This window comes from Sus scrofa, chromosome 7 (assembly GCF_000003025.6).
Source record: "Sus scrofa isolate TJ Tabasco breed Duroc chromosome 7, Sscrofa11.1, whole genome shotgun sequence".
Lineage (NCBI taxonomy): Eukaryota > Metazoa > Chordata > Mammalia > Artiodactyla > Suidae > Sus > Sus scrofa.
Window position 1 is genome coordinate 62,266,232 of NC_010449.5, and position 13,274 is coordinate 62,279,505.

Below are 13,274 nucleotides of genomic sequence, written 5' to 3' on the forward strand. Positions count from 1 at the left end.
AATATCAGCTTCCTCACTGGTAAGTTAAAATCATAAATTGTGCAGCATTGCTGAGAACCTGGCATGGACTGTGCAATAATTAGTTAATGTTGTTGTGACGTACTAAATATTTTTTAGGTGGATATCAGAGGCTCTGCATTTAGTTCTCCAACAGCTGAGGTCTTTTGCTTCCAACCCTTATTTTCCCTACTTTTTCCACCCAAATCTATTGTCCAGAGTTCCACAGCCTCTTTACCTACTCCAAACAAAGACGTTCTTTAGCTTCTCCTACCTGAGGGAATTCCAAATGCAAGACCAAAACCTAAGGGAGTTCAAGTCTCAAAATTCTATTTCATCACAGTGTAAATTGTCTAGAATAAGGTTTCTCAGATACTTCCTTAATAATAAGTAATTCTGTAGACAAAAATCTCAAAAGATGACTCCAGAAGTTGAAAAAGAACACAGGCTATGTTTGGAGATTAAAAAAAAAAAAAATAGGAAACACTCCACTACATAATATTCTGTTATGGATCCTGAGAAACAAAGAGGCAAAACTACCATAATTTAACTGCAAACTTCAAATTGCTATTTAATTTTTGCCTGTACCAATCTTAATTCCAAAGTTAATTCAAAAGAGACAATATAGAGGAGATATGGGAATGGTGAATTTTGTTTAGTTATTCTGTAAAGAAATACATTTTAAACCACTTGTTTCTTTTTGATATACTGCAGATGCAGTCTTCTATTGCAATTCTAAGTGCTTGTTCTAACTTAAAAGCCTCTTCCCAATAACCTATTCTGAGCTGCTATTTTCTGCCTTGTGTGAGGCAAACATTTATTTTGATATATTTTCAATGTGGAATGAGGAAAATTGTGAATTAGAAAGAGCACTGAGCAGCAAAGTAAATGATACAAAAATCATTCTGCTTGCTAAATAATTGAGTTTCATCTATAGCCAAGACATTCTCTTGGGGGAAATGATAGTCTTGATATTTCATCAATTCAGAATTTTTTTCACATATTGGCTTTTTAATCTGTAATAAAAACAAAGTGAATTACACATTTTTTTTTGCAAGGATTCTATTATTCATTCAAAGTATTTCAACATAATTCTTGCTAAAGTTGAATTGCAGCTCATTAATATTGTCATTTGATTATCAAGAAAAACTTTTTCACTAATTTTTAGAAGTAAACATGCAAAAATTAAGTGGGTTCATTTTTTCAAGTAAACAGGAAGTTTTACCTCTAATGCAAAACTGAATTGCCCTAGTTCTGTGTAGATGAGTCCACGATTAATGAAGGTGTTTAAAATCAGAGTTCCTCCAGCATCAAGAAGAAGCACAATGCCATAATCTGTTAAGGCCTAAAAATAAAATAATCACTTACAACCTAGAGTCAACTCTTTAGAGCCTTACTACACTGGCCATGGAGAAATGTATTTATGCCCAAACTAGGGCCTCATAATTAGTTTTTCAATGTGACTTAAAATTTATGGCCCCAAATAATCATTTGTTAAATTTAAAAGGTCCCCTTAACTAAGTACTTTGGATGTTGCTACTTTCTAAGTAGTGTACACCACTCTTGCTGGTTATTTGTGAATAATCCTAAGCATCTTTATTTCGTAAGGATTGAAAGGCATAGGCAACACCCTTTCCCAACTCAGTAGTTTCACCAAATGACGGCTGACATTAAAGCAGAGCACTTGTTACCTTTTGAAATGTAATTTCTTTTCTTTTCTTTTCTTTTTTTTTTTTGTCTTTTGAGGGCCACACCCGAGGCATATGGAGGTTCCCAGGCTAGGAGTCCAATCAGAGCTGTAGCTACCGGCCTGTGCACAGTCAGAGCAACACAGGATCCTAGCTCCATCTGTGACCTACACCACAGGTCTTGGCAATGCTGGATCCTTAACCCACTGAGCGAGGCCAGGGATCAAACCACAACCTCATGGTTCCTAGTCGGATTCATTTCTGCTGCACCATGACGGGAACTCCATGAAATGTAATTTCTTTTTAGTTATTTTATTGTTTTCCCTCACTGAAACCTAAGTTTTATGGAGGTAGAGATTATCCATTTTGTTTACCACTGTAAAGCCAGTAAGTAGCACCAAGCCTGCACAATCTGGGTATTTGATAAACTTTTGTTAAGTAAATAAATCATAAAGCAATGAAAATGGATCCTATAAAAACTAACAAATGAGCACTTGTTGGAAAATTACCTCAATATTTCTGTTTTTTGTTTTGTTTTTTTGTCTTCTGTCTTTTTAGGGCCACACCTGCAGCATATGGAGGTTCCCAGGCTAGGGGTCTAATTGGAGCTCCAGCTGCCGGCCTATGCCAGAGCCACAGCAACGCGGGATCCGAGCCGTGTCTGTCACCTACACCACAGCTCACGGCAATGCTGGATCCTTAACCCACTGAGTGAGGTCAGGGATGGAACCCTCAACCTCATGGTTCCTAGTTGGATTCATTACTGCTGAGCCACGATGAGAACTCCATGTTTTTTTGTTTTTTAAGACATTAGTCTAAGCTGAGAGTCAATTCAGAGGACCTTTCTCCCTTTTATATCTTTTTTTTTTTTTCCATTCACTGAATAAACAAGTTTTTACTGGTCATTTACTCTGTACCAGGTACTAGAAGCATCCCAAATTTGGTTGGAGCTGAATCTCAACTCATTTTTCTACTGAACCATTTTGTCCAAAAGAGACATATGGTTTCATCAGGAAAGGGCCAAATCATATATGCCTGTAACACATGCTAACTGAAAATGCAAATAAAGTCTTTTACTATTTGCTTAGTGGTGTTTCTCTAGCATTTCATGATTAGGTATTCAGCATTTAAAAGAATTGTACAATTAAAGATCCAACATGTAAAGTGTGGCATAACCCATAAATAAACATTGGCAAGGCTGTAAAAGTACTTTGTAATACTTGTAAAACAAAGCGAAACAAAACTAGAATGTTAGCACTTTTCCTTTCACAGAATCACAGAATCAATTGTGTGTGTATATATATATATGAAGATGCCTTAGAAATCCACTAAGCAGTTGAATATGTGACACAAGAGGAAACAAAAGCTGCGAAATGAGATTTTTTGAAGGTCACAACGAGCAGACTTTGGGTCCTGCCTTTGCTATTATTATGAACCATAAGCCTCAGTTTCCTCATTCACTTTTGTGAATGGAATATTTTAATAACTCATCATATTGCTTCAAAAGTCCACTTTAAATATTTTGATTATTTGTTGGTAAAGCATTTTTAGCCCAGTGCCTGTCACACAATAAGCCCTAATGAGTGTTAACTGTAACTATTTTTATTAACATAGGGTGGTAGGAACCAGAATTCTTCTTGTCTTAGTTTTTATAGGGCCATTTCTCTAGGAGGATACCTAACTGCATTTTCTGCAGAAAGCTACTTGGGTTTTCTCAGTCTTGGGAAGGCAGGAATGCTGAGAAACAGGTAGAGGTAGACAAAAGGGAGGAGGTGACACCGTAAAACGACATCCGGTCCACATGCTGGAGGTCAGGTGGCTTTACAAATCCACCTAAAGACTGTTAACCAGAAGCAAACAAACCTGTGAACACTGACACAGGTCTATTCCTATGTGACTTGGATGAGTTTCTAACCTCTTCCTGTTCCCATTTCCTCATCTGTAAAATAAGTCCATTGGATAAAAAGCATTGGGTACCTGGCAGCTTTAAAAAGCCAATACATTCTTACTCTAGTTAGGCCTCTATTTATGTAGTTTTTCATTTGCCTTATTCACAGAGCACTGGATCTGGTTACCTATCAGAGATAATAAAAATAGTGGTTCCCTGCCCCCACTCAGATCCTTGTTTGCAGTTCAGGGTTACCCAGAAAAGGCAGCAGTGGGGGTTGGGAGAAAGCTGTCAAAGATACCTGCTGTGCAGGTTACTCTGATAAATGACCCTTTAATTAGCTCCCAGAAAGGTAACAACAGCCTGTGTTAAAAATTAGTTATTCATTCGTCAACATTTCTGCAGGAAACCTGATAATCAGGTTACTAGGAATTCTTCATCCTCTTAGGTAGAAACAATGTTTCTCAACTTATTCCTTCCACAGCAAATAAATGACTAAACTTCTTTCTGTTTTATATAGATTTAACTTTCTAAGTTTCAAGGAAATTGGGGGAGTTTGTCCACACAGAACAGCAGGCACATGATGCAGTCTTTTTAAAGAATGAGTGTGGAAGTGCAGGGAAACAAGGAGGGGGAGACAGGTGGACAAGGGGCTGGGACAGAACACCAAGGAATTACAGACCTGCTCCCCACTGAGGAATCCTAATTGGAAAAAGACCAAACTGACAAGGAAGAATGGAAAAGGCATAAGAGGGAAAAATATAAAAAAGGGCTTGCACAGGTAGAATCTGGCTCAGGACAAATAGAGAAAAAGGTTTTCTGATGGTTTGAAGCCATCAGGTCCTCAAAATGCACAGGCAGTCCTAGTTCTAGTCTAGCCCTGGAGCTGGAAACTATCACTCAAAACCCCCCTCCCCCAAAAAAACTCCCTGCTGCATCTGTGGTTTGAGCACCTTAAAAAAAAGAAATTCCTCCACAAACTACTCTAGTCAATGCTGAGATTTTGAAGCAAACATTATTGCTACTGATCACTGCTTAAAAATTCTGCACACAGTTTTTCAGTAGAAACATTGTCTCAAATGAGAATTATGGGATACATTTTAATTTACATAGTCTTTAAATGCTTATAGAAGCATGGTAAAATTAATTTTTATTTGACCTTGCAGAGATTGTATAAGAAAATTGGGCAAACACTAACAAAAAAGTGAAATATTCTTTGAAATGGTTCTTCAGTGTCTCAAGTTTTATATGTATTTCCACATGAATTATTTTTCAAAATTGTAGCAAAAATAATAAAAAATACTTTACACATGCTTCAAAATGTTGTTTACTAGGATGGTCATCTTACCATTCGAAGTTCATTTATCTTGGTATAACATAAGGCTCTGTTATAAAATGCTATGTAACTATTTTTATCCATGTTGATAGCTGTAGTTAAGTCTGTAATCGCTAGTTTATAAGTCTATAAAGAAAAAATAATTAAGTGAGAAGGGTTAATCATAATGAACTGAAGTTTAGTTGTAAAATAAATTCCTGATTCCATCAGACTTTTGGGAATATTCATTTAATCATTCTGTGTATTGTCCATGAAATTAAGACAATCAAGCTTATCTTTCACTGAATTAATTAAGATCCCTTGGTAGGAATTGTTATTATAGTTTCTCTTACCTGCGAATAAAATTCAATACATAAACAACTTTAATTTAGACAATTATCTTGTTGCCATTGTTGCTTTATAGCAAGGGAAAAAAATTAAATTTCTTAAGGATAATAGAGAAGAAAGCCATATTCTTCCAGCAAACATTTACCAGAACTGGCTTGCTTCTGTCACTCATACTGTCATGTTTAAAAACTGTCATATTTTCTACCCACGTTCTCTTTTGCTTCTCTTTGATGCTTCTGTGATTTCTCAGAACATCCGTTTCTATAGATAGTAATTTTCATGGAATTACCAGGTAATGCAAGGTGTTACCTTTGCTTTAAGGAATTATTTGCAAAATATTTCATATGAAATAGCTACAAAGAAAGGTCAGAAAAGAAACACGGGGAGAGGAAAAAGTAGTCCATGAACTGTCAGACATCAGTGGTGCTGCTCACACCCTTCAACACATTAATTTCCATTTAGGAACCAGTCATAAACTTAAGCAATGATTTGTTGTCAGCATATAACTGTATTATTTAAAGTAGTAAGACAGAAAAAATTTCAGAGCTCCTTAGTGGCCTAGCAGGTTGAGGATCTGGCGTTGTCTCTGCTATGGTGAAGGTTTGATCCCTGGCCTGAGAACTTTCACATGCCAAAAGCGAGGCAAAAAAAAAAAAAGTAAAAAATGTCATACAATCCAAACCCACTATAAAGTGATTAAAAATAAACTGTTGTGGAATAGTATGTTGTAATTAAAAATGGTATCTTCAGGAGTTCCTTTGTGGCACAGGGGGTTAAGGATTACGTATTGTCACTGCAGCAGCTGGGTCATTGCTGTGGTGTGGCTTCAAAGCCTGGCCTGGGAACTTCCACATGCCATGGTGAGGCCAAAAATAATAATTATAATATCTTCAAAAATTAAATGTAAGAAGCCGGTACTGCACAAATTATATAAGTAGCATAATCCCAATTTTGGAAAGTATGTGTTATGTATTATTAGGAAAAAAAGACTAAAATGCTCTCAGGAATTAACATCTGATGGTGGGATAAGCAGTGACAATCTTTTCTTTTATTCCTCTCTGTATTTCCCAAATTCTCTAAGATAAATACTACTTGCTTAATAAAAAAAATATAGTCCATGCTATTTAAAAATGTAAATGTCAAAAATATCTCTATTTTATGAAGAAAGATGAATTGAAATCCCTTTTGACACACTGTCAGAGAGTTAGTTAATGCCTTTGATGTGGTTCTGCCTTCATCCCTTGGCAATTCTCCTCTCATAGAGAGAAAAAAGGAGGTGAGTCCCTAATTGGCATTGGAGTAGCCACCCACTTTAAAAGATCAGTGAGCAAGGGAGGAGACTGCCTTACCTTGTTGTAGTATTTCAGAACTCCTCTGTAGATATAGGCACGCACACTCTGAGGATAAATTTTGATGGCCTCACTACAATTCAAGATTCCTTTGGAGTATCTACCTTTCAAACCATAGAAGGCTACTCGACTTAAATATGCCTTTTCAGAGAAAGGAGGAATGCAGGAACAAATATTTTAGTAAAAGCATTAATTTTACCAAAACAGTTGTTAATTTAAACAAATCTATGCCACCCTAAGATGGTACAAGGATGTAGACTTTTTCCTCATTCTCCTTCATTAAAAAAATTTCAAACACACAGAATAATTGAAAGAATAGGACAATGAACACCCATATGCCTATGACTTAGATTCAATAATTATTAATATTTTTCCAAGATTTGTTGTATCTATTTTTTGCTGAAGTATTTGAAACTTAGTTGTAGGCATCATAAAACTTCACCCTGAGCCTTCCAATATGCATCTCCTCTGAGGAAGACACCCTCCTACCCAACCACTCTAATACTGTATATCTAAGAAAATTAATGGCAATTCCCTAAAGTCCCTCCTACCCAACCACTCTAATACTGTATATCTAAGAAAATTAATGGTAATTCCCTAAAGTCCTCTAATATTTAGTCCATGTTCAAATTTCATAAGCTTTTAAAATCAGGATCCAATTGAAGTTCCCATTGTGACTCAACAGTTAACGAACCCAACTAGGACACAGGTTCAATCCCTGGCCTCACTCAGTGGGTTAAGGATTCAGAGTTGCTGTGAGCTGTGGTGTAGGTTGCAGATGCGGCTCAGATCCTGCATTGCTGTGGCTGTGGCGTAGGCCGGCCCCTATAGCTCTGATTTGACCCCTAGCCGAGGGACTTCCATATGCAGCATGTGCAGCCCTAAAAAGCAAAAAAAAAAAAAAAAAAAAAATCAGGATCAAGTCAAGCTTCACTTATTGAATTTTGTGTTTTCTCTACAGTCTCTTAAAAGGCAGGAGTCAACATGATAGCAAAATAGAAAGTAAATAAAACTAATAATATAGAATATAAAATTGTAATTATCAATAGGTAAATTAAAATATTAACAAAATTTATATACACCGCAATTCACAAAGCACTTTTAACCTATTTAATATTCCTATTGGAAATCATATTTTTTGTTCAAGGGGAAATACAGAAACATGGAGTATTAAAACACCTGAAAAGTAGGTATAAGTAACTATTGCTAACTAATAACAATAACATTGAAAGATTTAAAAGTTTTAAATAGTTTAGTTTTAGTTTTACTAAATTTAACCAGTGAAATTATTCACTTAAATACCTGGTAATGTTTTGGATCAAGGTTAATCGCACGATTAAAATCCAGAATGGAGCTATCCTTTTGGAGTTTTACTTTACAAAGCCCACGTTGATAAAAGCCTTCTGCAAAATCAGGATTTGCTTTTATAGCTTTTGTAAAAGAATCAAAAGCCTAGAAGAGCAGATTGTTAAAAAGCAAATCATTTAGTGAGATGATATTTAAAATGTTAAGAAATTAAAATATATAACTATTGTTGAAAAGTTTTCATTCTACTTTTTGGTCATTCTAAATAAATTTCTTCCAGTAAACCTTGCAGAGAAAAATATTTACGAACAAGCCAAGTCTATTATTATAATTTACAGGTTCCCTTATTCCCAGACTAATGTCTACATAATCCATGTATGTAATTACAATATTTTGGGAAATGTAATTTTAATCATTATTCCCCATATTGAGCTTCTTCAAAGAAGAAATTACATTTATTTTCCATATGGGCCAGCAGATACATAGTTATAAAATTTCGAAACAACAGAACTCCAAGATTTTTTCCAACATTTTGAAGCAAAGGTAGGTTTCCTCTGCTTGTTCAAAAGGGCTAAAAACATTAAAAACATTTGTAATTAATCTTATATTTATTGTATTTTTTTCTTTTTAATAGTGTTTTTATTGTGGTAAAACATATAGAACAGAAATTTGCCATTTTAACAGGTTTATTGTAATTTCTTAATGGAACAATTAAGTACAACACTTTCCTAAGGTAATAAATATGCAAGTTTCAGACACTGTCCACCCCTATGAACATAAGAACTGGAATGGTGTAGGCATGTATGTGTGTGTAGTTGTGGAATATTAAAAAAATAGCTATCAGAAAATATAAAATATTTTACATATTTATCGTACCATTGACTTTTTTTGTTTTTGTTTTGCTTTTTAGGGCCACAACCACAGTATATGGAAAATCCCAGGCTAGGGGTCGAATCGGAGCTACAGCTGCTGGCCACAGCCACAGCCACAGCCATGAAGGATCTGAGCCGCGCCTGTGACCTATACCACAGCTCACAGCAATGTTGGATCCCTGACCCACTGAGCAAGGCCAGGACACTAGTCAGGTTCGTTTCTGCTGTGCCACAAGGGGAACTCCTCATTGACAATTTTGAAATGGAGAATTGTGTAAAACAGCTAAATACTGGGTAAATACATAATAATTGAATCAACTCATTTTCAATGAATCTTGCCATCTTAACAGCCAGTTTCATTCTGGTTTGAATTGTTCAGTTGCCAATAAGGGAAATCAAACAGTGTCCTTAACCATTTGCCATTTATTCTACATTACGCTGAAGCACTCAATTGAAAGTACTTAACAATTTAATAAGTAAATTGATGAAATTATTATGCTATAATAACTTCTTACAGTTAAATTTATTGTTTTGGTGGAAAACACATAGTCTTTAGAATAATGTAGACAGACAGATATGAATAAAAATGTGTTGCACAAACAAAGCAATGCAGTAGGTTTTGCAGGGTGTAGACTGATGACAGTAAGCCAAGTTTTATAAGAAGCTCTGGTCTAGTCACTCACTGCTTAGGTAGCTTTCAGAAATGGAACTGAATGCATGGGAAAAATTTCCAAAGTCATAAATAACCTATGTTCCTAAATTACACAAAATACCATTTGTAAGCTGCCTTCCTCCATGTAACAAAGACCCAAGTGGTACAGACAGTCTGCTGAAACAGCCACAGCATCTGCTCCTTTGTCAGAGTGAGAAAAGATGTCCAACGCCTTTTTAAACATTTTCATGGCTTCCTATAATGATTTCAAAAAGAAAGGGAGAGAGGGACGGAATGTTTCTTTTTAATATTCATGTAACATGACAGCCTTAAGTGGTAAAAAGAATCTTGAGCGCATGAGGACACGAGACCTGGTGCAGACACAGACCTTGGAGGCGCACCACAGGAAGAGGACCAGAAAGTAAACTAACATCAGAAATCACCCATTTAAACTAACGCGTCAAAATGGTTGCATCTCGGAGTTCCCATTGTGGCTCAGTGGTTAGCGAATCTGACTAGGAACCATGAGGTTGCGGGTTTGATCCCTGGCCTTGCTCAGTAGGTTAAGGATCTGGCATTGCCGTGAGCTGTGGTGTAGGTCACAGACACGGCTTGGATCCCGCATTGCTGTGGCTCTGGCGTAGGCTGGCGACTACAGCTCCGATTGGACCTCTAGCCTGGGAACCTCCATATGCCGCGGGAGCGGCCCAAGAAATGGCAAAAAGACTAATATAAAAATAAAAAGTAAAAAAAATAAATGGTTGAATCTCATTAAGGAAAAACTTCAATTTTCCAGCTAGAAATACCTTTTGATAGTTACTCAATGTATTTATCTATATAGAAATATAGATACTTATGACTCTTCAGCCCATTTCTGCTAACTACTGTAAATTGCTAAAGAAACAATGAGGTTTAACTTGGATGTGCCATGTCCTTTGTGCCCATAGGTTTACAGCCCACCTCAGCATGCAGCATCCCATCCTCACTCACCTTGCCATAGAAAAAAAAAAATCACCTTCTCAAGACTTCCCTCTTTTTGACTTTAAGAAGTCTCTATATATCTTGGGGATATAGCTCAGTGGCAGAGCATTTGGCTGCAAAGTCTCTGTATCTTTTTCATATCCATCTTATTCTTTCCTGTCTTGGAATGGTTTCCTTTCTTCTCCTTTTCACGGCTAACTCCACAAGCGGGTACCTTGACCCCCAACCTGCTTCACCTGGGAAACCTGTTATTTCCATCATGTTCTGGATCTCTGCCCCTTCACTGTCTCCTTGAATCCATAACCTCTTCGGCCACAATTAAGTTAAGATGAACATATCTCCACCTTCTCCTGATTCCTCCTCTAGCTGATGTCCCACTGTTCTTTCCTTCACTTCTCTAAAACGTTTCCTCAGGAAGCTCTGGTAGGGCTTGTAGGTAAGGCTAGTATCTACATTCTGAGCACAGTACTGTGGTGGCCGTGTGCATAAAGGCTTGGGAGAGTGCAACACGGTTACATAACTCAAGCAAAATTAAAATCCTGGACTAGGATGATGACCAAAGAAATAGAGAAAGGAAGTGGATTTGAGAGATATTTAGAAAGGAGAACATGACTGCATTGTATTGGGTAAAACAGGGAAATGAGAAGCGACCTCAGGTTTTTAGCAGAGCAATGTAGGGAGGCAAGGGGGTTAAAGTAAACATAGGAGTATTCCAAGAAAGGAATTCTATATCATAAGGGTGTCAGTTCTCCCTAAAATAATCTAGAGATCCCATACAATTCAGTCAAAATTCCAGCAGGGTTTTTAATGACTCTTGACATCTGAATTTAAACGGTACATGGAAATGTAAAGGCCTAAGAATAACCAGGAATTTTCTGGAGAAGAATATTGTGTTGGAGACTTACTCTTCCAGACATCAAGAATTACAATAAAGCTATAGCAGTTAAGACATTGTACTACTAGGCCAGGAGTAGAAAAACTGACCAAAGGAACAGAATGGAGAGCACCAAGTCAGATCCACACATACATGAAAAGCTGCAATAGGACAGATGGACCCCTTCAGATTTCTGTGTTAGGAGAACATTTTAATAAATGATACTGGAATATTTTAGTATCCACATGAGGAAAACTGAAATTTTGTCACTATCTCACACTCAAAAAAAAAAAAAAATCAACTTGAGGTAGAGCAAGTTCTTAAATAAAACAAGCAAAACTTTTAAACTTTTTATTTTTTCTTTTTATTCCCACACCTGCAGCATATGGAAGTTTCTAGCTTAGGGGTTGAATCAGAGACACAGCTTCAGGCTTACACCACAGCCATGGCAACACAAGATCCCAGCTGCATTTGCAACCTACTCCACAGCTTGTGGCAATGCTGGATACTTAACCCACTGAGTGAGGCCAGGAATTGAATCCACATCCTCACAGACACTATGTCGGGATCTTAACCTGCTGAGCCACAATGGGAACTTCCAAAACTTTTAAACTTAATGAAAGAAAATATGGGAAAATATCTTTATGACTTAGGTGTGGAAAGGGATTTTTTAAACAGGAATTTTTTGAGAGCTGTGACAACAAAACAAGAAATAGATATATTCAACTACATTAAAATTAAGAACCTCTTTTCATCAAAGGACATCATAAAGAAAATTTTAAAACCAGCCACAAATTGCAAGAGGAGGCATGGCATACATTTAAACAATCAAGGACTAATACACAGAACTTATTTTTTTTCAATGCAAAAAATTAAGACAAAATGTATACAGGAAACTGATAGAAGAAGAAATATGAGTGGCTATAAACATATAAAAAGACACTCAACCTTTGTTCAAACTGAGAAATGTGAATTAAGGCCACAATGAGACATTAGTTTTTACCCACCAAATTGACAAAAATAAAGTTGACCACACCAGCTGTCATAGAGAATAGAGATCAACAGGAGCATTTATACACTACAGGTGGAAGAATAAATTGGTACAAACCTATGGAACAATATGCCATTTTCCTGAAAGTTAAACATTTACATTCTCTACTTACCAGCAATGTTAACAGAAGACATGAAAATGAATATTTACAGCAGCCTTACTCTTAAGAGGAATAAAAATAAAAGGAAACAACCCAAATGTTAATTAACAGAAGAATCAATAAATAAATTGCATAATTTCATTAAAAAAAGTAAGCAGTAATTCTAAGCACAATATCGAAATTCCATTAATAGGTTTAATAAATATTACTCAAGACTGTTCACCTTGTTTCTCTTGGCCTTCATTTGAGTTTTTGCTAACAAAGCATACATGGTGACCTCAGGCTTATTCATAATGACGCCTTCTAAGACCTGAATAGCTTTATCATGGTTTTCACAAAATGAATAAATGAGTGCTTGCTGTGTAGGACTCAACTCAATGAGACCTAAAAGGAGAGAAAAGTTTATCAATAAACTTGCCAAGTATTTAAGATTTTTTTAATGGCCACACCCATGACATATGGATATATGGATGTTCCTGGGCCAGGGACTGAATCCAAGACACAGCTGCAACCTACACTGCAGCTGCAGCAACATAGGATTCTTTAACCCACTATGCCAGACCGAGGATCAAACCCACAACTCTGCAGCAACCCAAGCCACTGCAGTCAGATTAACCCACTGTGCCACAGTGGAAACTCCTAAGATTTAGAATATAATTAATTTAAGGATGTCAAGCAATTCAATAATCTGTTTTTACAATATGAATTAATGAATCAATATGATATACTAAAATCTACTTACTGTCAACAAACAATAAGACATTCCAGTTACAAACAAAAAAATATCCTGTAACCCTGGTATTTCCTACAATAATCTCCTCACAAAATTCATTAGGTTATGAAGCATTTTGCAA

General features: G+C 36.3%; 1 protein-coding gene across 1 annotated transcript in view; it reads right to left on the bottom strand.

Annotated features, from left to right (window-relative positions):
- Positions 1-13,274, bottom strand: part of TTC6 (tetratricopeptide repeat domain 6) — a 215,976-nt gene that overhangs the window by 37,704 nt on the left and 164,998 nt on the right. The window contains exons 20-25 of the mRNA XM_021099129.1: positions 12,644-12,804; positions 9,536-9,670; positions 7,888-8,037; positions 6,586-6,726; positions 4,922-5,035; positions 1,223-1,342 (exon numbers count right to left, since the gene is read on the bottom strand). Coding sequence (XP_020954788.1) covers positions 1,223-1,342; positions 4,922-5,035; positions 6,586-6,726; positions 7,888-8,037; positions 9,536-9,670; positions 12,644-12,804 — 821 coding nt within the window. The remainder of the gene's footprint in view (positions 1-1,222; positions 1,343-4,921; positions 5,036-6,585; positions 6,727-7,887; positions 8,038-9,535; positions 9,671-12,643; positions 12,805-13,274) is intronic.